Source organism: Vipera berus (assembly GCF_964194415.1).
Source record: "Vipera berus genome assembly, chromosome: W".
NCBI classification, from domain to species: Eukaryota; Metazoa; Chordata; class Lepidosauria; order Squamata; family Viperidae; genus Vipera; species Vipera berus.
The window spans coordinates 26,266,547-26,289,680 of NC_138210.1; the positions used below are offsets into that span (position 1 = coordinate 26,266,547).

The 23,134-nt window shown below is 45.8% G+C and overlaps 1 protein-coding gene across 1 annotated transcript in view; it reads left to right on the plus strand.

The window, feature by feature from the left end:
- The window catches only part of LOC308676582 (KAT8 regulatory NSL complex subunit 1-like), a gene marked incomplete at its 5' end in the record, with an annotated part of 305,549 nt that overhangs the window by 165,217 nt on the left and 117,198 nt on the right, over nucleotides 1–23,134 (plus strand). Inside the window, 3 exons of the mRNA XM_081342460.1 lie at nucleotides 2,513–2,698; nucleotides 5,032–5,190; nucleotides 5,498–5,652. Of these exons, the coding sequence (XP_081198586.1) occupies nucleotides 2,513–2,698; nucleotides 5,032–5,190; nucleotides 5,498–5,652 (500 nt within the window). The remainder of the gene's footprint in view (nucleotides 1–2,512; nucleotides 2,699–5,031; nucleotides 5,191–5,497; nucleotides 5,653–23,134) is intronic.

The window sequence follows — 23,134 nt, forward strand, 5'->3', positions numbered from 1 at the left end:
TGATCAATTTTGGATAAGAGAGGATCTGGAAAGGCATTTAATTTGGCTCTTCTAGGACACTGAGTTGCTTTGGCACCAATGTCAGGGGTCCCTGACCTAGTTAGCCAATGACTGCATGACATGTGCTGCTAGAGACCTAGTAGATAGAATTTAAACAATTGGGTATCTCTTCCCTCCATCTTTCCCCTGTCCTCAGTCTGCTTCTCTCTTCCATATGTGAGATTGTTAATTAATGTTCTGGACTCGTCTTGATGGTTTGATATGTGACTGGAAATTTCCACATGATGTAATAACATCATAACAACCTTGGTGAAAAGGATGTTAATCAGGACTTTAAAAACAGTTAAGATAGCGCCATCTGGGGCTCTTGAGAGAAAGCTGCTGCTCTGAAGCATTTGGTCCTGGGAAAAGGCTGTCTCTTGGCAGGTCATGATGCTGTTTTGGCACAGTCAGATGTTGACTAGCGCTACAACAGAGAGGAAAAGTAAACTGAATAATCAATTGGATGGGCTGATCAGAGAGAAAAATTGCTTGTGTTTGTTCAACAGTGCACTTCTCTCTTCTGTATTCATGCACACAGGTAGCATTTTACTGCTACAGTGCAACCTTCTTAGGTTATCTGCATTTTCATGATTTTCATCATTTGTACTTTATTAACATGTGGCTAGAGTAAAGGCAGGAGACTTGACTGACAGATTAATTTGAATTTTTCTGCTGGGTGTGTTTGAATTTTCAGCTCATATTTAGCCTGTTATCCAGACTACTTTTTATTAATATCTGAATTCACACACTCTCATCAACTGCTCTCTCAGTATCCAACTGCCTTTCCTACCTTAAGCCCTGCCCTTAGTGTTATTAACAGTGCTTGTGTATTGCCCATTTTTTGAATATTCTGGGCAGGTAACTTATTTTCCAAACAAAGTGGGTTCAACTACTGTGCTATGACTGTCCTTGGCTTTGAAGTACTATGCTGGGAGCTGTGCTCCAAATGTGGTAGGCAGTGGCAGGGTAAAAACTAAATTGGATTTTCTTTCATTTGCATTTGCATTAAGCATTAAACATGATTACTGTCTAGGCATATACTATGGATTTTTTTTCTTCACATTAAAAACTGTTTGCTTAATATTTTGAAACTCTCCAGAGAATGCACAGAAAGCTTTGGGTTAATGGGTTATGTGTGAATAGGATGTGGCCTTGTATCCTTCAGTTGTGTATATGCGCTAAAGAAAGGTACACATATTGCTTTTAACCAGGTGTGTGTGGGTATGTTTGTGTATACCTCATACAGTACATTTTCATGCTTTCGTTTATGTATTGAAGGGTGCCTACACACTTACCACATATTGTCTAGTATCTTGCCTTCCAGGTTGCCTACACCCCCCAGCCCCATTTCTCCTGGTCATGTGTGATGTTCGTGATTTTTTTTCTCTCTTCACAGTTCCTCCATTTCACGCACATACAGAAAACTACCAAACAAAACAGTGAACTGCCAATGACAAAGTAATTGGAAGTATGTTCTAGTTGCTACTGGATAGTCTAGGGCTGCGTGTATTCATTGGGTGAAAATAAAGCAGTTGTTTTGGATAGATAATGACTCAAAGTTGTATTTGAGAACTGATCAAATTGACTTTTCATTTATGTGGAAAAACTTCCTTTAACTCAGTGTTTCTATAGAGACACCAATTCACCTTCAAAATTTTACTGTAGGACAAACATGCTGTCATTCATATTATTTAGTAATATCCTAGTTATAATTTAAGGAGCACTTGATAGTGACATTATTTTAAGAAATTTTTTTGGGATTTTAACAAGATATTTTAATTCACTCAAGTAAAATACATCCTAGGTCTTTTGAATTTTCTCCAGGGAAAGCTGTTTGTATTTCAGTTGTAGGGTGGCAGCAGCTGCTCTTGGTGTTGTTGGGACTTTACACACAAAACTCTTGTGTACTCACTGGAGGTGAAGCATGCTCAAAGAGAGGGACTATTTTTCCTTTCTCTATTTCCTTTCTACCCTTTCAATCCCTATGACCTTAAAGCAGATCGCAAATAAAAAGAACAAAAAATATACTAATAATGTAAGATCAAAATATTATAAAATGTATAACAGCTTCATAATCAATGCAATAATCATCTGATGGCTTTTCTTTTGGTCCCAGACCAAAAAAAAAAAAGCCACCTAGCTGTGTTGTTGCTGAAGGCTGTGTTAGCTCAGAATTCCAGTTGAGTCAAAAAATCTGGACAGTACAGGGTTAGGATAGCTGCAGTTCAGCCAATATTGGTGTTTTCATTACTGGGAGAAAGTGGAGGACTCCATAAATAAGGCTTATTTTTTGCTTCTGAATGGGTATATTTTTGGTCCATGGTAGGTATAAATCTTCAAATTTATGGTTAGATAGATTTGATGAGGAATGTTCATTCAGAATATGCCATCGTTATTCTGAACGATGTCTGATAATTGCCTCCTTTGGGGGTTTTTTTGTTCGTGTATGTGTGTGTTCATTTTTCTGCAGATGTACCAGTGAGCTTACACCTTCAGAGCATGTTGAAATCCCAGTTGCAGAACAAGCCCTGTGAGAAAATTAAACCTCCCAAAAAGCTCACATTGAAGCATCAACCCACTGTGCCTCCCAGCAGTCTCTCTGACTCATCATGCAAACACCGTCACAAGCTGGTTAATACCTTTTTAGCAGCTTCCAGTAAGTGCCTTCATTTATTTTAATCTTGAATTGGCAGAATTGGCAGAAATTACAATGTCCTGCAGAGACATTAAAGTGAACCAGGATTTCATTTTGAAATGTGATTAATGCCAATGCCCAGCCTGAAGAAGGAAATAATAAATAAATAATAAAAGACCGCTTCTGAGAATACACTGAGTACTTGGCCCTCCCATAATAACAGTACACAGACTCTGAATTTAGGCAGGGCTTCCAGGGTTATAGACAGCCTGGAGACCCAGCACCACTTTCTGCCTTTGGAGGTATAATTTCTGGCAGTATGTCCTGTTTTAGTAGTAAAAGAGGGAAGATTAACAAGTCTGTTCCTTTTTGTTTTGTGTTGTTTATTGAAGAAATGTGGCTTTCTGGGGGAGGGAGGGGATTAAGCAAAGGAAAGGTTTCGGGAAGCTCATCCTGAATCTTCTGCCTTTTATACAGAAGCAGAAGAGCTTTGCAGCCTCCCAATGGCCAACTTACTGGTGCAGAAAGCCCTGAAAGTAGCCACCATTTCCACAAAGAATTGTTGGGCCCCTGAAAATGGCAGCTGCTTCCAGGAGGCATGGGAAGCAGGTCCAAGCATTGCAGGGTCCTGTTGGGGCAGAATAAAGGGGGAAGAGAGAGGCAGGGGTTGTTCTGACACAGGTCAAGTAGGCAGATGCAGGCACCAATAAAGTATTTCATTGCACTGCTAAACCACAACAGACAGCTCTCCAGGGGTGTTGGCAAAACCCCACTGCACCACCACCCCGTCTCTGTGTAAATCAGCCCAAGTCAGGTGTTCCTTGTGAAGAGGGTTGGGGCAGCCTCCTCGCGAGCAGCCTCGCAGACCTTCTCTGAGCTTCCTTCTGCTCCACTTTCTGTGCCGTGCAGGGGAGGCAGCTGTTCCTCGTCAGAGTGGATCTGTTGTCTCTCATCACCACTGCCTGTCTGCAGCCAATCCTCCCCTGCATTTGTGAAGGCAGGCAGCTCCCTGTCCAGTCGACCACCTCCCCCAATGCCGGAGGGGCCTGAGACAGCATCGTCCTCAGACCCTGGACTCTCTAGACCATGGGTAGGCAACCTGGGCTCTTTTATGACTCATGGACTTCAACTCCCAGAATTCCTGAGTCAGCATAGCTGACTCAGGAATTCTGGAAGTTGAAGTCCATGAGTCATGAAAGAGCCGAGGTTGCCTACCCCTGCTCTAGAGAGTCCAGGGGAGATGTACCATCCCCATTGGTTGGTCCAAATTCCAACTCCTCCTCTGAACCGGGATCTGACAGGGCCATGACAGGGGTGCTGCAACATCCCTGTGGTTGGTCATAAGAGTGAATGACCGCAGTGGCACTTCAGCTGTCATAACTTTGAAATAGGGTTGCATATAGTTTTGGGGTGTTAGTCATAACTTTGAATTGTCATTACATGGCCTGTTGTTTCTGAAGGACTACCTGTAATGCAGCCCCACAAGATCGTAAACTTTTAACATTATGTGATTTTATATTATAAAACTATATTATATATTTTATGTGTGGCCCAAGACAATTCCTCTTCACTCATTATGGCCCCAGGCAAGCCAAAAAGTTGGACACCCGTGTCCTAGACAGTTTGACCAGGAAAAACTTGTCAAGGAATCTAGAAGTTGTGTTGGAGCATGAAGGAGTAGAATATTTATTGTTGGCTAGTGATATGGGAAAACCATGTTGAGTATATCTAGAGTGCAATCACTCTTCTGAATGTTTCATGATCATTGTTCCAGAGCTGAAAACAAGTAAACATTGGCTGTGTGTCCCTAAATGAGCATGAGAAAAAAATATGTGTGCGCACACACATGCCTATTTTTTTTGAGTGGATGATCTGCTTTAATGGTCAGGAATATTGTATATAATTGATAAACTGTAAAGGTAGGTTTATTACTTAAAGCAAGACACAGCTCCTGCTGCTCCTGGTTTTTGAGATTGTTCTGTAGTAGTCAAGTAGCATAATCTATAATTGCATCTTGGGTCTCTTTAGAGAATATATCTGACACAGTGTTCCAAATGTTTGGGCCACAATGGAAGCCAGCCTGTTAGAAGCCATGGCAGGGCTGGGTGCAGCTCAAAGGTTCTGCACTATAGCAGACCTTGCAAACAAGGTGGATGGATGAATTGACTTTTACAGCAATTGCTGAATTAATGGGGTTGTCACTGGAGGGCAGTTGCTGCCAGTGGCTCTTTGTGTTGTTCTGGCAGTCATGCTTGTATGGCTTCTAGGATCTTGTCTAGGCTGGGTCCTGAAAGGCAAGAAAGAGAGGTGAAAGCAGGGCGTTTTCATGGCTCTCTTTCTGTTCCACTCTTCAGCTTGCTCACATCACAAAATCGAGCCAGACAAGGCACACAGGCAGCTCTTAAACGATGTGAGGGCTGCCCCCAAGGTCGAGAGTGCGCCAGAGCGCTCACTTATCCTGACGGCAGTTCATGAAAGAAAGCGATTGTGGGACAGCTCCAAGAGAAGTGAAGGTACGCTGGCCCTAGCCAGGTCTGTCTGGGGAGAGCTTGGGTTCTGCATTCTGCTCCCCCTCTCCCTTTGGAGATGGTTGTTTTCTGCTTCTGGGAAATTAAAGGGGTATTGGTGTCACCTGCCATAGTCTCTCTTGTGTGCTTTAACAACTTCCTTCCTCTAGAGAAGCAGTCCAGCCTGAGGAAGTTTCCCACACTTAAGTGTGCTCTAGTTCTTCTATGTTGATTACTTGATGTCTGTCTGGTGTGATGCTTCTGGGTATAACACAGGCATTGTTTTCACGTGCTGTTCTCTTTCCTTGCACAGTGTTGAAGCATCATCCAGAGATTGGAGGCCCAAGTTATTTGTCAAGCTCTATGGCCTCCACAGGTCATAGTCCACTCATGCGACAGCACTCTGCTTCCTCTGAAAATTCCATCCCTCCTGTCACCACAAACTCCCCGGGAAGCTCCATTGCAGCTGTAAGTACCTGGGTGGGTGTAGGGGGTTACCTAGCAGTTGCAGCTAAGTTCAAATTTGATTTCTTCAGTGCCTTCAAGATGCAGTGTGCTGCATGACCTTGCCATTCTATGTCTCAAGGTGCTTGACAGCTAATCTTGACATAGAAGAAAAATTAGGGCAAGGAGGAATGAGCATATGTATTACTTCTGTTGCTGATTTTTTTTCAGTTATAGGATATGAGATGCAAGGGTTAGGGTTAAATGGAATTAGGTAAAATGGAAAAGGAGCAATTGGCTTTAGATACAGTGTCCCAGACTGCAACATAGGAGGAAAAGGTTAAAAAAATGAAGCTTCAGAAGTTGGGGAACAATATATTCTGGGTTTGGAAACAAGGAAGTCATGAATCCTAGTGAAGGATGCTAGCAGAAGAGGTGGGGGTGAGAGGTGGCAGTTAAGAAATGAAATGTATCTTCAGTTCCATGCATGGAAGGAGGCCTTCATGGCTTGCACCTTGGATAGGACCATTTGGGGCAGGATTGCACTCCAGCTGAACTAAAACTCCTTGGTTGTTTTGTGTTTTGACCCAGACAAATTGGAAGGGATCTTACAAAGGAAGTGGGGTAAAGTTGGTGTACCTCTTCCCTCCACATAGCCTGCTCTCTCTTCCATCTCTCAGTCTTCCCATGGCTTCATCTGCCTTAGCTGTATACCACCACTCTTTCAAGCTTAGCCTACCTATCTGTCCACCCAGCCCTCCCCAACCTACCTATGCCCTCTTTCTCCTTACTTCTCCTTGGCTGCACACCACTGTTCCCCCTATGCATAACCAACAGCCTTTCTATCCCTCCCCCAGTCTCCTCCTGTGTACTTTTAGCTGCTGCCTCTTATTTATTATATTTTATTTATTTATTTATTTATTTATTTATTTATTTATTTATTTATTTATTTATTTATTTATTATATTTTTATACCGCCCTTCTCCCGAAGGACTCAGGGCGGTGTACAGGGCAATAAATATAAAAAACGGAATACAAAAGTTAAAAAAACGATTAAATATTTAGCCCAGTTTAAAACAGTATTAAAACATATTAAAACTGTGAGGTGTTCTCACGAGTGAATCGTTAAAGGAGCTTCCAAGCAAAGGCATCACGCAGAGATGCAATCATATTGGCTTTATTCAATGATAGATCAAAGAGAAAGAAATACTTGGCATGAAAGCATTCATGCCTGCATGTGAGAGAGAAATAAAATAAAACAAAACAAGCTAGCATTACATGACTAAAACAAGAGAAGGACTAAGAGCTAGGAGTAGGGGAAGAACTGGAGAATAGAAAACTAGAAACTAGAACAAAGAACAGCCCCTCGTGCAGAGGTATTTATGGGGGGTCTTGGTCCCTCCCTGACCATAAAACTCTCTTGCCAATGGGGCTGTGGGTCCGAGACCCTTGGCTCATCAGTGGAAGCAAAGAAGCCTCTTTGCCTCCATCTGATGATCCTTTTGGGGAACTGCCAATGGCTGGCACTAAACATCTAACAATTCCCCTTCTTGCCAGCCAATGACAGGGACCAGTGAATGTATGTGAGGGGTGAGCAGGTGTCATAGACATGCATAAAAAACATTCAGAAGGCCAAACACAAACGCTTACACAGAAGGTCAATGGGAACAGGCTTGGTAAACAGATCAGCTATCTGGTCAGCTGTATTACAGTGCTCAACATGTATAAAACCCTTTTTGGTAAGCTGCCTGACATTTTTATAGCGTATGTCTATGTGGCGAGATCTAGATCCTACTGCATAAGCCTCCGAGATTGCAATGGCGGCTGTGTTGTCCTCTAGAATTTGGATGGGCAGAGGGGGAGATGACCAGATGCTTGTTATCAGCTCATTGAACCAAGTCAAATCATTGGCCGTGTCTGACAGGCTGGCATATTCAGCCTCGGCCGTGGAGCAAGAAATAAATTTTTGCTGCCTAACATGCCAATGTATTGGGCAGCCATTTAGCAATATGAGGAAACCAGAAGTGCTCCGTCTAGTTTTGGTGTCGCCAGCCCAGTCTGCGTCTGAGTAAGCGGAGAGCTGGGCCGTCTTCCCCTTCTCTGGTTCTAGCATAAGGAGAGCATCAGCTGTGCCCTTAAGGTATCTAAGCACCCTTTTAACAGCAGTCCAGTGGAATTCCTTTGGGTGTTCCACGTGCCTGGACAATAGATTCACAGCTAAAGCTATGTCAGGTCTGCTCCAATTGCTGATGTATAGCAAGGAGCCAATCACAGATCTGTAAAGCGTGTTATCTGTGAACTCAGGACCGTCCTTATGGGTGTGGTTGTAAAAGTCGCTTTGCATTGGGCTATGCGTAGGATTAGATTCTGTCATTTTGCATTTGGCCAGTAATTCCTCTATCTTTTCTTTTTGAGATAGAGCGAACCCCCCCTTAGTGGCCAAAATATGCACACCCAAGTACTTGTCAACCCGCCCCAAAGACTTCAGAGTAAACTTTTCTTCCAGGGCCTTGGCAAATTCATCACACCTTTCCTTGTTAGGCCCTACATATAATAGGTCGTCCACATAAACTAACACCCGTTCTGTGGTTCCCTTGGAATTGCGTGTGAAAACACAATGATCTGCATGAGATTCTGAGAAACCAACTCGTTCTAAACTCTTTCTAAGACAGTCATACCATAATTTCCCTGACTGCTTAAGACCATATAACCCTTTGTGAAGCAACCATGTATTTCCCCCTTCTTGCTGGTAGCCAGGAGGAGCTCTCACGTAGATCTGCCGGTCCAAGTTGGCGTGGAGGTAAGCCGTCTGGATGTCAAATTGGAAGACTTCTTCTCCCAGAGCGGCTGCAGTCACGAGGGCGGCCTTGACGCTCTCTGCCCGGACGGTTGGAGAGTAAGTCTCCGAGTAGTCCTCCATGTAACGCTGAGCGAAGCCCTGGGCTACCAAACGGGCCTTATATAGGTAGAGGCCATTGGCAAGTGGTTTGGCCTTGTAAACCCACCTTGTGCCAATGACTTTCCTCTCCTTTGGAGGTTGCTGGGGGGTGAAGACCTTGAGTTGTTTTAAGCTCTGCATCTCCTTCTCCATCGCGAGATGCCATTTCTCCTGCTCTTCGATGGGCAGCTCCTGGATGTCAGAGAAGGATTTTGGGGTGACCACAACGCTGTTGACAGACGCGATGTGGCCAATGTCAATTCTCTTTGGCGGGACTCCTTTGTTGGACCGCTTTGACCTCCTTACCTTCTGCCACTCACCGCTCTTTTCTTCCGCGGGTCTCTGAGGTGTCGCTGGGGGTGAAGACGGCGTGTCTTCCTCCATGGGACTGGACGCATCTTCGTCTTGTTCCTCACTTTCGTCGGTGGCAGGGTATGTGGTCGTCTCAGGTGATGTCGTGGTCGGTGTGCCTCTGCTGGGTCGGTTGGCATATGGGCTCAGATCATTTGAGTGGATCTGGGTCCAATTGGAATCCTCTTCGAAAGAGGCAGATTGGGAAGTCACAGGCCTGCCCCCTTCTCCCAGGAAACGATAGGCCTTGGAGCCAGGAGCATAGCCCAAGAACCTTAGTCTCTGGGAAACAGATCTCCCCTTCTTCCGCAGCTGCTTGGGGATGTGCACCCATGCATAGGAACCAAACACACGCAAATGTGCCAGATTTGGTTTCCTACCGTGAACCAGGAAATATGGGGTCTGGTTCACAATACTGCTCCAGGTGCGGTTTAAGGTGTAATTGGCATAATGGACCGCCTCTCCCCAGTATGATTCTGCGACACCTGCGTCTGCAATCAGACTACGCATCATGGTTTGCAGGATTCCATTCCTTTTCTCAGCTACACCATTTTGCGAAGGGGTGAATGGTGCAGTAAGAAAATGGCGGATGCCCTTACGCCTTACCCAGTCCTGGAACTTCTGAGACATGAACTCAGCCCCGCGATCGCTCTGCAATTGTGCGATCCTGGTCTTGTACTGGGTCTCTACGAAGTTGTACAGTGACTTTATGGCGTCAAAGGCTTCAGATTTTTCTGTGAGAGTATACACGTGCCCATATCGTGAAAAATCATCAACGGCAGTGAGAAAATACTTTTTCTTTCCTAGGGATGGTGTAAAAGGCCCAACTAGGTCAACATGTACTAGTTGGTACGGGTATTGAGTCTTGCGTAATGACACCTTTGAGGTCGGGGCAGCCTTTCTCTTTGTTTTCTTGCAAATGGCACAGTCCAGAAATACGTCACAGTCCTTGAGCTGGACTCCCTCAGCAAATTCTCCCATCTTTTTAACTACAGGGAAGCTTGCATGTCCCAGCCTTCTGTGCATGAGGTGGACGCACTTATTGTGAATCGGCTTCCCCATTGACACCCTCTTGGCTCTAGTTGCTTTGAGTGGTGCTGTAGGTGCCTGCTGAGATTCAGGCTCCTTGCCCACACTGCCCTTGGAAAGCCTTGGGGCAGGCTGTGGTGGCTTGGGAGAAAAACTTGGTAAGCCGTTTATGATTGTAATATTTCCAATGACCCTCTGGTCCCTGGTGACATGACCTCCCCCCTTGCGAAATAAAACTTCCACTTTGTCATCGTCACACAATTTGGTAATGCTTAATAGGTTGTTGGCTATGGAGGGAGCGTGCAAGACACCTTCAACTTTCCCAAGACCAGGTACAGAAACAAACCCCTCCCCAACAACTGAAGCAGTATCACCGTTTGCAACCTTGACAGATGAGTTAATTTTCTTTAACCTTTTAAAACCTTGACTCATATTAGTAATGTGAGAGGAAGCTCCAGAGTCCAGTAACCATAAGTCAGTGGAGCTATCAGACTTTGTTGTGGGGGTGAGGGAACAAGTATGCAGAGAATTTCCCTTGCCCCTGCCACGCCCCCTTCCTTGCCCCTTGCCTCTTACTTGATTGGGACCACGTTTAGGGGCTTGATGTTGATGGGGGCAGTCTTTCTTGAGGTGCTCCTCAGAGCCACAGATGAAACACTTAAGCAGAGCATTAATTTGCTCTGAGTTGTGGCGCCCCTTTCTGGCTTGCTGAGTGGTGACTCTGGCGTATTCTCCGGCATCTCGTCTCCTTCTATCCTCTTCGATCAGTCTTCCTGTGAGGTAGGACAGATTTATGTTTTCCCTCTTGACCGCTTCGAGTGAAACAATGAAATTGCTCCAACTCCTGTCTAGGGAAGCAAAAATGATCGCAACCATGCTCACATCATTTACAGGAAAGTCTCTGGATATTAATTCTGACCTGAGTGCCTTTAATTTTGCAAGATGTTCAGGCATGCTGGCACCAAACCTCAGTCTGGTTGTATAAAGCTCAGTTGTAAGTCTGGTGATGGAACCAATGGTATCGCTGTTGAATAAATTGTATAATAGGCGCCACACTTCATCAGCTCTGAGCCCCGCTGGTATGCTGGAGAACAGGTTATTATCCAGAGAACTGGGCAGGGTCGAGTAAGCCTGCAAATGTCGCCACTCTTCTTGACGTCCCCATGGGGAAGGGGGTGGTTTCTGAACCATTTGTAGAGTCCCATTCTTTAAGAGATATAGCTGTATATCTTTACTCCAACTGTTATAATTTTCTCCTCCCAGTTGTAGCCTTTTAAAATCGTTTGGAAGATTTGCTGCCGGAATATAGTCCTTATCAGACCCACTTTCAAAAATTTCTGAAATGTCCATTGACATAAAAGGAAAAGGGAAAGGCGTTCCCACAGTGAAAGGGGTCCCTCTAGTGGTCGAGGAGGGAATCCTTTCTTGACTATTTAGTAACTCCAGATGGGCGTGCCCGGAAACCATGTGATCCGGGGGAGGGCGTTGTTCAGGATTTCTCCCTTCTTCCCATGAGACATTGGGGGGGCGGAGCCCAGATTTGCCGGCTCGTAGTTGCTGCAATGAATCCTCCCGAGAATTGCAACAACATGGATTTTCATCATTGCCTGTTTTGCCCTGAGCTGCCCATTGCTGGTCCTGAAGACCTGAAGAGAAGGTGGGAGGCCGCGGGGGTTGATTGTTGGGAGGCTGCAGGCTGGATTTCCCCCAGCAGTTGGGCCCTGGGGAGAGGATGGGAGGCCTTGGGGGGGGTGTGGGCACCCCCGACGTCTGCTTGGCTCCCAGGGCCGTAGTCAGGACTTGGATGGCCGTTTTAATTGCATTTGTATTTGTATTAGTATCGGCTGGGCAGATCTCATCGCCATCATAGGGCTTTAGGCTTTGTGGTGGGGAGAACTCAGGAATTTGCATGCTGCTGTGGCCAGATGCCAGGAATTGCATGTCATTTTTGCTGTATGCCAGGGACTGCTGGCTATTCTGGCTGGATGCCAGGGACTGCTGGCTTTCCAGACTTAAAAAAGTCTTGTCTTTGTTAGACTGTGTGGGGTTACAGGGGGCCGCCATCTTGTTTCCTGTTCCAGACCATGTGGGCGGAGCCATCTTGTTTCCGCTTGCCCCAGGAAGCTGTAGCTCACAGCTGGGCGGGGGGGTTCGCGCCAAAAGCCCTGGGGTCCCGGGGTCACTAAGGGTGGCGGGCGCCATATTTGGAGGCCTCGTGGCCGCTAGGGAAAGACTCACCACGTGTTCGGAGGCTTCCTGCGCGGTTTCCTGGGCTGCCCCCCCTCCCCTGCATTGCAAAGATCTCTTTAAGCAGCTCTTCACGTTCCTGTGCAGTCAGCTTACTCACGCGACGTTTGGCTTCAGCCAGGTCCGTCTCTGCAGCATCTGAGCAGTCTTGGACAGTCTGCAAACCTTCTATGCTCTCCTCTGTGGCGTTCAGTTGTAAAGAGGCATGTGAAGGGGTCCTAGACGCTCTGCTGGATCCTCTGACGGGATGAAGGCCATTTGTGCTTTCATCTGCAGCTGAGGTTGCTTCAGGGACTGAAGTCTTGGATGTAGGCAGGGATGCCGTCTTTGATCGATGACTCCTGGTCACGATAGGAGAAGTCCTGCCATCTGTTATAAGTGGATTTGAGCCGGGTCTTCCAGACATCTTGTTGGATAGGTCCTGGCTGGCTTGGAAGCATTCCTTTAAACCATCCTCTGCTACCAACTTGTGAGGTGTTCTCACGAGTGAATCGTTAAAGGAGCTTCCAAGCAAAGGCATCACGCAGAGATGCAATCATATTGGCTTTATTCAATGATAGATCAAAGAGAAAGAAATACTTGGCATGAAAGCATTCATGCCTGCATGTGAGAGAGAAATAAAATAAAACAAAACAAGCTAGCATTACATGACTAAAACAAGAGAAGGACTAAGAGCTAGGAGTAGGGGAAGAACTGGAGAATAGAAAACTAGAAACTAGAACAAAGAACAGCCCCTCGTGCAGAGGTATTTATGGGGGGTCTTGGTCCCTCCCTGACCATAAAACTCTCTTGCCAATGGGGCTGTGGGTCCGAGACCCTTGGCTCATCAGTGGAAGCAAAGAAGCCTCTTTGCCTCCATCTGATGATCCTTTTGGGGAACTGCCAATGGCTGGCACTAAACATCTAACAATTCCCCTTCTTGCCAGCCAATGACAGGGACCAGTGAATGTATGTGAGGGGTGAGCAGGTGTCATAGACATGCATAAAAAACATTCAGAAGGCCAAACACAAACGCTTACACAGAAGGTCAATGGGAACAGGCTTGGTAAACAGATCAGCTATCTGGTCAGCTGTATTACAGTGCTCAACATGTATAAAACCCTTTTTGGTAAGCTGCCTGACATTTTTATAGCGTATGTCTATGTGGCGAGATCTAGATCCTACTGCATAAGCCTCCGAGATTGCAATGGCGGCTGTGTTGTCCTCTAGAATTTGGATGGGCAGAGGGGGAGATGACCAGATGCTTGTTATCAGCTCATTGAACCAAGTCAAATCATTGGCCGTGTCTGACAGGCTGGCATATTCAGCCTCGGCCGTGGAGCAAGAAATAAATTTTTGCTGCCTAACATGCCAATGTATTGGGCAGCCATTTAGCAATATGAGGAAACCAGAAGTGCTCCGTCTAGTTTTGGTGTCGCCAGCCCAGTCTGCGTCTGAGTAAGCGGAGAGCTGGGCCGTCTTCCCCTTCTCTGGTTCTAGCATAAGGAGAGCATCAGCTGTGCCCTTAAGGTATCTAAGCACCCTTTTAACAGCAGTCCAGTGGAATTCCTTTGGGTGTTCCACGTGCCTGGACAATAGATTCACAGCTAAAGCTATGTCAGGTCTGCTCCAATTGCTGATGTATAGCAAGGAGCCAATCACAGATCTGTAAAGCGTGTTATCTGTGAACTCAGGACCGTCCTTATGGGTGTGGTTGTAAAAGTCGCTTTGCATTGGGCTATGCGTAGGATTAGATTCTGTCATTTTGCATTTGGCCAGTAATTCCTCTATCTTTTCTTTTTGAGATAGAGCGAACCCCCCCTTAGTGGCCAAAATATGCACACCCAAGTACTTGTCAACCCGCCCCAAAGACTTCAGAGTAAACTTTTCTTCCAGGGCCTTGGCAAATTCATCACACCTTTCCTTGTTAGGCCCTACATATAATAGGTCGTCCACATAAACTAACACCCGTTCTGTGGTTCCCTTGGAATTGCGTGTGAAAACACAATGATCTGCATGAGATTCTGAGAAACCAACTCGTTCTAAACTCTTTCTAAGACAGTCATACCATAATTTCCCTGACTGCTTAAGACCATATAACCCTTTGTGAAGCAACCATGTATTTCCCCCTTCTTGCTGGTAGCCAGGAGGAGCTCTCACGTAGATCTGCCGGTCCAAGTTGGCGTGGAGGTAAGCCGTCTGGATGTCAAATTGGAAGACTTCTTCTCCCAGAGCGGCTGCAGTCACGAGGGCGGCCTTGACGCTCTCTGCCCGGACGGTTGGAGAGTAAGTCTCCGAGTAGTCCTCCATGTAACGCTGAGCGAAGCCCTGGGCTACCAAACGGGCCTTATATAGGTAGAGGCCATTGGCAAGTGGTTTGGCCTTGTAAACCCACCTTGTGCCAATGACTTTCCTCTCCTTTGGAGGTTGCTGGGGGGTGAAGACCTTGAGTTGTTTTAAGCTCTGCATCTCCTTCTCCATCGCGAGATGCCATTTCTCCTGCTCTTCGATGGGCAGCTCCTGGATGTCAGAGAAGGATTTTGGGGTGACCACAACGCTGTTGACAGACGCGATGTGGCCAATGTCAATTCTCTTTGGCGGGACTCCTTTGTTGGACCGCTTTGACCTCCTTACCTTCTGCCACTCACCGCTCTTTTCTTCCGCGGGTCTCTGAGGTGTCGCTGGGGGTGAAGACGGCGTGTCTTCCTCCATGGGACTGGACGCATCTTCGTCTTGTTCCTCACTTTCGTCGGTGGCAGGGTATGTGGTCGTCTCAGGTGATGTCGTGGTCGGTGTGCCTCTGCTGGGTCGGTTGGCATATGGGCTCAGATCATTTGAGTGGATCTGGGTCCAATTGGAATCCTCTTCGAAAGAGGCAGATTGGGAAGTCACAGGCCTGCCCCCTTCTCCCAGGAAACGATAGGCCTTGGAGCCAGGAGCATAGCCCAAGAACCTTAGTCTCTGGGAAACAGATCTCCCCTTCTTCCGCAGCTGCTTGGGGATGTGCACCCATGCATAGGAACCAAACACACGCAAATGTGCCAGATTTGGTTTCCTACCGTGAACCAGGAAATATGGGGTCTGGTTCACAATACTGCTCCAGGTGCGGTTTAAGGTGTAATTGGCATAATGGACCGCCTCTCCCCAGTATGATTCTGCGACACCTGCGTCTGCAATCAGACTACGCATCATGGTTTGCAGGATTCCATTCCTTTTCTCAGCTACACCATTTTGCGAAGGGGTGAATGGTGCAGTAAGAAAATGGCGGATGCCCTTACGCCTTACCCAGTCCTGGAACTTCTGAGACATGAACTCAGCCCCGCGATCGCTCTGCAATTGTGCGATCCTGGTCTTGTACTGGGTCTCTACGAAGTTGTACAGTGACTTTATGGCGTCAAAGGCTTCAGATTTTTCTGTGAGAGTATACACGTGCCCATATCATGAAAAATCATCAACGGCAGTGAGAAAATACTTTTTCTTTCCTAGGGATGGTGTAAAAGGCCCAACTAGGTCAACATGTACTAGTTGGTACTAGTTGGTAAGAACAGCCCCTCGTGCAGAGGTATTTATGGGGGGTCTTGGTCCCTCCCTGACCATAAAACTCTCTTGCCAATGGGGCTGTGGGTCCGAGACCCTTGGCTCATCAGTGGAAGCAAAGAAGCCTCTTTGCCTCCATCTGATGATCCTTTTGGGGAACTGCCAATGGCTGGCACTAAACATCTAACAAAAACCCCAACCCTAACCCATCAGACCAGGTCAGACTGCTCGAATAGATATGTTTTTAAGTCGCGCCGGAAGGAGCGAAGGTCGGGGGCCGTCCGGAGCTCAACCGGCAAGCGGTTCCATAGGTCTGGCGCGCCCACAGAGAACGCCCTCCCCCTGGGGGCCACCAATCGGCATTCTTTGATCGGAGGCACCCTGAGGAGGCCCTCTCTGTGGGAGCGCACTGGACGGAGGGAAGTTGACGCCGGCCGCAGGTGCTGCCGTAGGTAATCCGGACCCATGCCATGTAGGGCTTTGTAAGTCATTACTAACACCTTGAATCTCACCCGGAGGGCAACCGGCAGCCAATGCAGCTCGCAGAGCAAAGGTGTAGCATGGGAGTATCGGGAAACCCCCAGCACAACTCGCGCGGCTGCATTTTGCACCAGTTGGAGCCTCCGAGTGGACTTCAAGGGCAGCCCCATGTAGAGAGCATTACAGTAGTCTAGACGAGAAGTCACGAGCGCATGAGTGACTGTACGCAAGGCATCCCGGTCTAGATAGGGTCGCAACTGGCGCACCAGGCGAACCTGGGCAAAGGCCCCCCTAGTCACAGCTCCGATATGCTCTTCTAAAGAGAGCTGTGAATCTAGAAGGACCCCCAAGTTGCGCGCCCTATCTACGGGGGGTAATAGCTCACCCCCCATGGCCAAAGATGGAATAATCGGAATTTCCCGGGATGCCGGCACGAACAGCCACTCAGTCTTGTCAGGGTTGAGTCGAAGCCTGTTCCTCCCCATCCAGACCCGGACCGCCTCCAGGCAGCGGGACATCACGTCGAGGGCATCACTGGGGTGGTTTGGGGTCGAAATAAAAAGCTGGGTATCATCAGCATATTGATGATACCCAACTCCAAAACCACGAATGATCTCACCCAGCGGCTTCATATAGATGTTGAACAGGAGAGGCGAGAGAACCGATCCCTGAGGAACTCCACAAATGAGAGGTCTCAAGGTCGATCTCTGCCCCCCTGCCAACACCGACTGCGAGCGTCCCAGACGGTAGGAGGAGAACCACTGAAGAACTGTGCCTCCCACTCCTAACCCCCTGAGACATCGCAGCAGGATACCATGGTCGATGGTATCAAAAGCCGCTGAGAGGTCTAAAAGGACTAGGACAGAGGAGTAGCCCCTGTCCCGAGCCCGCCAGAGATCATTCACCAGCGCGACCAATGCCATCTCCGTGCTGTACCCGGGCCTGAAACCCGATTGGTACGGGTCTAGATAATCAGCTTCATCCAAGAACAAAGGGAGCTGTTGCGCCACCACGCTCTCAACAACCTTCGCCAGAAAGCGAAGGTTGGAGACCGGACGAAAGTTGTTCAATATTGCTGGGTCCAAGGCAGGCTTCTTGAGGAGGGGTCTCACCACCACCTCCTTCAAGGCGGTGGGAAAGCTACCCTCACTCAAAGAGGCAGTAATCACTGCCTGGAGCCAGCCTCGTGTCCCATCCCGGGCCGCATAAGTCAGCCAGGAGGGACACGGGTCTTGTTACCATCTCTGATTTTCCCCCTTTCCCCACTGCAGAACATCTCTGCCTGGAATGTGCATGTTTTGGACTCAGAAAAAAACTACATATTCTAATCCAGACACGACTTCCCAGAACTTCCTGTCCTGTATATGGAATAGTCTGTAAATAGGATGATTGGAGTACAGGTGAAACTCGAAAAATTAGAATATCGTGCAAAAGTTCATTTATTTCAGTAATGCAACTTAAAAGGGGAAACTAATATATGAGATAGACTCATTACATGCAAAGCAAGATAGTTCAAGCCCTGATTTGTCATAATTGTGATGATTATGGTGTACAGCTCACTGAAACGTTTTCTGACTGTGTTCCCAAAGGATTACAGTCAGACTGGCAAGGTTCTTGTAACATGGGTGACTAACAATAAAGCTTCTACTTGAGACTATTCATGAGTGGTTCTGGTTGCTTGCACCTGAGAATATTTCATCAATTGCTGGTGATTGGTGAGTCCTCAGGGAGAAGGGCGGCATATAAATTTAATAAACCTTCAACCTTAAACCTTCATTTGGCAGAATTTGGTTTTCCAAACTTGTTAAGCATTTAGAAAAATACTGCTTTCTGGAAACCCTTTTGTGGTTTATCGTCTTCAAATTTGGACACCAATAGTGCTCTGTGTAGTCACTGTGTTTGGGTTCACTACCCCCATATTCATCTCCCTTCCTTCCCTATGCCAAACAAGCTTATTTGTTTGAAATACTGCTTTATTTTGTTTTATTTATTAAATGTATATGCTGCCCATCTTTTAATGTAAGTGAGCATTTCAAGCTGTATAGCATACCAGATAAAAGTGGAATTTCAGTGACATCTCTAGAAGAGAAGTTCAAGATAGCATTCTAGTGCTTACCTGTATTGGACTTCCTTGATTGGACACAGTGTTTATCAGAACCAGCTGAAGTATCATTTTAGCTAGTGCAGGATAGTGGCTAGGGTGTTGGACTAACACCACGGATTGAAATCCACATTAAGCTGTAAAAGTGCAACTGCCACATTAACTTCCTATATAGGGTGGTTATTACAAGGATAAATTAGAGAAAGAGATATGGTGTATCTTTCCTTGAACTCATGTAGAAAACACTAGATGTTCTTCTAAGAAGTAATCATACTTTCTTGGTCAAATTTGAGTTGAATAGGGAAATGATATTTCATAAGGGGAGGTGGGATGGCAGTGGTCATCTGAGAATGTATTCTGGCCTTCAGGGTCCATGCTCCCCAAGTCTCTGGGTGTGAGACCCTATTTCTGAAGCTGGGTTCACAACATCATGTCAAGGTAAAAATCACCTTTGTAGAGGGCGACGGACCGTGCTTCAGAGAATGCATGATGTGCATGCAGGAAGGCAATAAAAACAAGATGCATAATCTTACTAAATACCTTTTACTTACAAAAATATAAAAACTAAATATATATTATAAAGAGAGCTAGCTGGCTACATTCTAACGTAACAGACAGTAACAGCAAAGAGAATAAAACAAGATACAGATAACAACTCAGAACTTTCTCTAGACATGCGCAATAAACAGACTGAAACCATAACATAGCTAGTCATATGGGATTCACTATGGTTACCAGATAAGTTATCACAACAGGTGCAGAGAGCAGGGGAAAATGTACAGTTAGAAATGAACTTTCTGACGAACAAAAAAAAACGTGCAGTGACATTCCCCTTCTTTCGTCAGCAAAGTGAAGACTCAAGTAAGGCACATCTTCTCACGCAGATACTCATGCTGGGCTGTAGGAAGTGGTTTGTTCAGCATGTCAGCAATTTGACCACGTGTAGGCACATACTGTAATGTCACAAAACCTTGTTTCACCAGTTGCCTTATGTTTTGATATCGGATGTCAATGTGTCTGGACCTTGAACCTGTAAAACGTGTTTCAGAAATATAAACCACAGATTCATTATCTTCCATCACTGTGATTGGTCGAATCGGATGTGTCCAGATATCTGTGATTAAAGCATCAAACCAGGTTAAAGAATTGCATGCATCAGACACACAAGCATACTCAGCTTCTGTAGAGGAACAAGAAACAAGATTCTGTTTACGCACATGCCAGTAAACAGGACATCCATTTAAAAACATCATGTAACCTGATGTACTTTTCCGTGACTTCTTATCACTCGCCCAATCTGAATCTGCAAAACAACATAACTCTGCATAGTCAGTATGTGTTGGTTCCAACAACAACTTCATGTCTTTGGTGTGTTTTAGATACCTCAATAACTTTTTAACACATGTCCAATGAAACTGTTTTGCCTTGTCTACGTGTCGTGATAACAGATTAACACTAAGTGCAATGTCGGGTCTAGTCCAACTACTAATATACAGCAGCGACCCAATGACTGAGCGATATAGTGTTTGATCTTCGAACTCAGGACTTGGTTTATGTGCCAAAATGTGAAAGTCAGTTTGCATGGGTATACTCACAGGCTTAGCGTCCTCCATGTTACAGTGATGTAACAGTTGTTCAATCTTCTCTTCTTGTGTGAGACTAAACCCCTTCTGAGTTTTGGCAATTTGAACACCTAAATAAGTGTTAATACACCCTAAACACTTCAACGTGAAAAACTTTTGTAAAGCTTTAGCAAAAACCTCACTCATCTGCTTATTTGGACCAATATAAACAATATCATCGACATAAACAAGAATTATCTCATACCTATTACCGGATCTTTTAGTAAACACGCATTCATCTGTTTCGGACTTAATAAAGCCCATTGAATTTAGTTTGTCAGAAAGACATAAGTACCACATTAAACCAGACTGTTTCAGACCATAAAGACTTTTGTGTAGAAACCAGGTATCCCCTTCTTGCTGTCTGAAACCTGGAGGACCTTTCACGTAGATGTCCTCATCAAGATTAGCGTGTAGATAAGCCGTTTCAACGTCGAACTGGAAAACTTCCAGGCCAAGGATAGTTGCAGTGGCTAAAGCAATTTTCACACTTTCAGTCCGCACTGTGGGTGAGTATGTATTTGTATAGTCCTCAGGATAACATTGAGCGAAACCCTGGGCTACCAGTCTGGCCTTGTACAACGACTCACCATTCGGCTTCTTTTTGATCCTGTAGACCCATCGAGTACCAATAACTTTCTTGTTTGCTGGAGGGCTTGCAGGCGTAAACACTTGAAGTTTCTTTAGACTGTCCATTTCAGCCTGCATTGCCTCAAACCATTTATCTTGTTCTGATTCAGGAAGATGTTTGATCTGTGTGAACTTCTCAGGTGGAAGTGTAACATTACAAATCAAAGGTACAGGTGTTTTTGTTACTTGCCACGAATACCGTTTTGGAGGGATTCCCTTTGTGGACCTCTTGGAACGTCTCGGGCCAACCGTCCATTCTTCTTCTGTGTCGTCCTCGTCTTCATCATCGTCGCCAGCAGCAACATCGGCGGCTTGCGAAGATGGAACAGTAGGTTGAGAAGAACTCGTGGAAGGAACATTCTCCTGTGAATCTTGATCAGGTTGTGTGGCATCAGCAACATCATCTCTAGGAAAATAAACTCCAGGATCGTTAGAATGAATCCTGGACCAGTCAGCATCTTCCTCAAAAGTAGCAGATTGTGAAACCACAATAACATGATGAGAGTCAATGTATTTGCTCCATTTTGAATTATCATCAATGCCCATAAATCTCATCCTTTTTGCTGCAGGACCCCCTTTCTTTCTTTGGGCTAAAGGAATATTCACCATAGCATATGAACCAAAAATATGGAGATGTGAGAGATCAGGCTTGTGTCCATACAACATGAAATAAGGGGTCTGATTTATCACACTACTCCAAGTACGGTTGATGATATGGTTAGCATATTTGATAGCTTCACCCCAGTATGGAAGACTGAGGTTAGCATCTTCAAGAAGGCAACGCATCATGGTTTGCAAAACCCCATTTCTGCGTTCTGCCACCCCATTTTCAGCTGGAGTATAAGGAGCAGATGTCTGATGTACTATCCCATTCTCACGCATCCAGTCCTGGAAACGCTGAGACATGAATTCAGCACCGCGATCACTCTGGATTCTGGCAATGTTGACGTCGAATTGGGTATAGACAAGACTAGCAAAGTCTTTAAAGATCTGAAAGATCTCAGATTTTTCTTTCATAGGATATACATATCCATATCTAGAATAATTATCAACGATTGTCAAGAAATATCTTTTACCACCAAGTGTTGGTGCAAAAGGACCCACTATGTCAGTGTGTACCAAATCAAAAATGCGTGTTGACAGGCGTGTAGCGCGTTTTGGAATTGCTGCTGCCTTGGATTTGGCTTTCTTGCAGACAGCACAGTCCAAGAACACCTTACACCCCTTTAGATCCAAACCTCTTGCGAACTCTGGCATCTTCTTCAGAACACGGAAACTGGCATGACCCAATCTTCTGTGCCACTTATGGATACACCTGGAATGCAAAGGTTTACCTGTTAGTGAATTCTCAACATTAGCATTTTTAGTAGGAACCTCAGGCTTGCTGTGAGCAACCTGTGTCTTTTTTGTCTTTTTATCATTATTAGGAACCTTTGGAGTAGCAACAGGATCTCTCTCTGGGACGTCTCTCTCTGGGCCTGTGCTTTCCCTTTTTGGAGCTTGTATACTTGCCTGCTCTTGCTGCTTAGGCTTTGGTTTTAAGTAATAAACACCACCAATCAACACGGTTTCAGCAACAATATCTCCGTCTTTGACTATATAACTTGCTTTTTCAAGATGGTGGACCTGAAAATGAGAAAACCTAGACAAATGACTCTGACTAAGCAAATTACTACTGGCAGACGGAACATAGTAAACATTTGGAATGAGAGCATCAAGCTCTTCAATGTAGACAGTTCCTTTTCCCATGACCTGAACAGGATGATTGGAAAAAGAATAAAGTTCACGAAGTTCAGGTTCAGGCTCGTGCATCTCTGTGTAAAGCTCTTTTCTGTAGGTAACATGTAACGCTGCTCCACTGTCCAAAGTCCAAAGAAGTCGTCTGTCGTACTCTGGTTGAGGCTGTGGATCGTTGGTCACAACCAATGTGACAAGTGGAGCTTGTGGATCACGCCTGGAACCACGACCACGACTTTGTCGTCCGCCTCTACCTCTGCCTCCTCTGGAATCTGTTCCTCTGGGCTGGTATCTGACGGGCGCTGGAACTCGTTGGGGACAATCCCGGGTGGCATGTCCCACACGATTGCAGATGTAGCATCTTGGCATTCTTGGAACGTAGGTCCTTCCACGGAAGGCACGCCTCACTGAAGCTCTTGATGCAGGTGGTTCCCTTAAATGTGGCGCAGCTTGCATAAGTGCCTCTTCTTCGGCTAAGATCCTGCATACATGATCCACTGTGCGTTGAGCAATAGGCACTTGATTGATCTTGGAAATAGCATCTTTCCACTCATGATTCAAAGAATTGATGATAATGCTGATCATTTGAAAATCATCAATAGGATAGCCTTTTTCACCCAGTTCTTTTCTAATACCTTTCATTGTAGTCAAATGTGCTCCAATATGTTCACCAGGTTTTAATCTGGAACCATGGAACTCAGACAAAAGCAAACATGTAGACTCAATTGATGTAGGCCGATAACATGTTTCTAACTGAGTCCAAATTTGTTGGGCAGTTGCATCTTGTGAAAACATGAGCTGCAATTCAGTGTCCATTGACATCAATAATGTTGTGCATGCTCTATTATCCAAGTC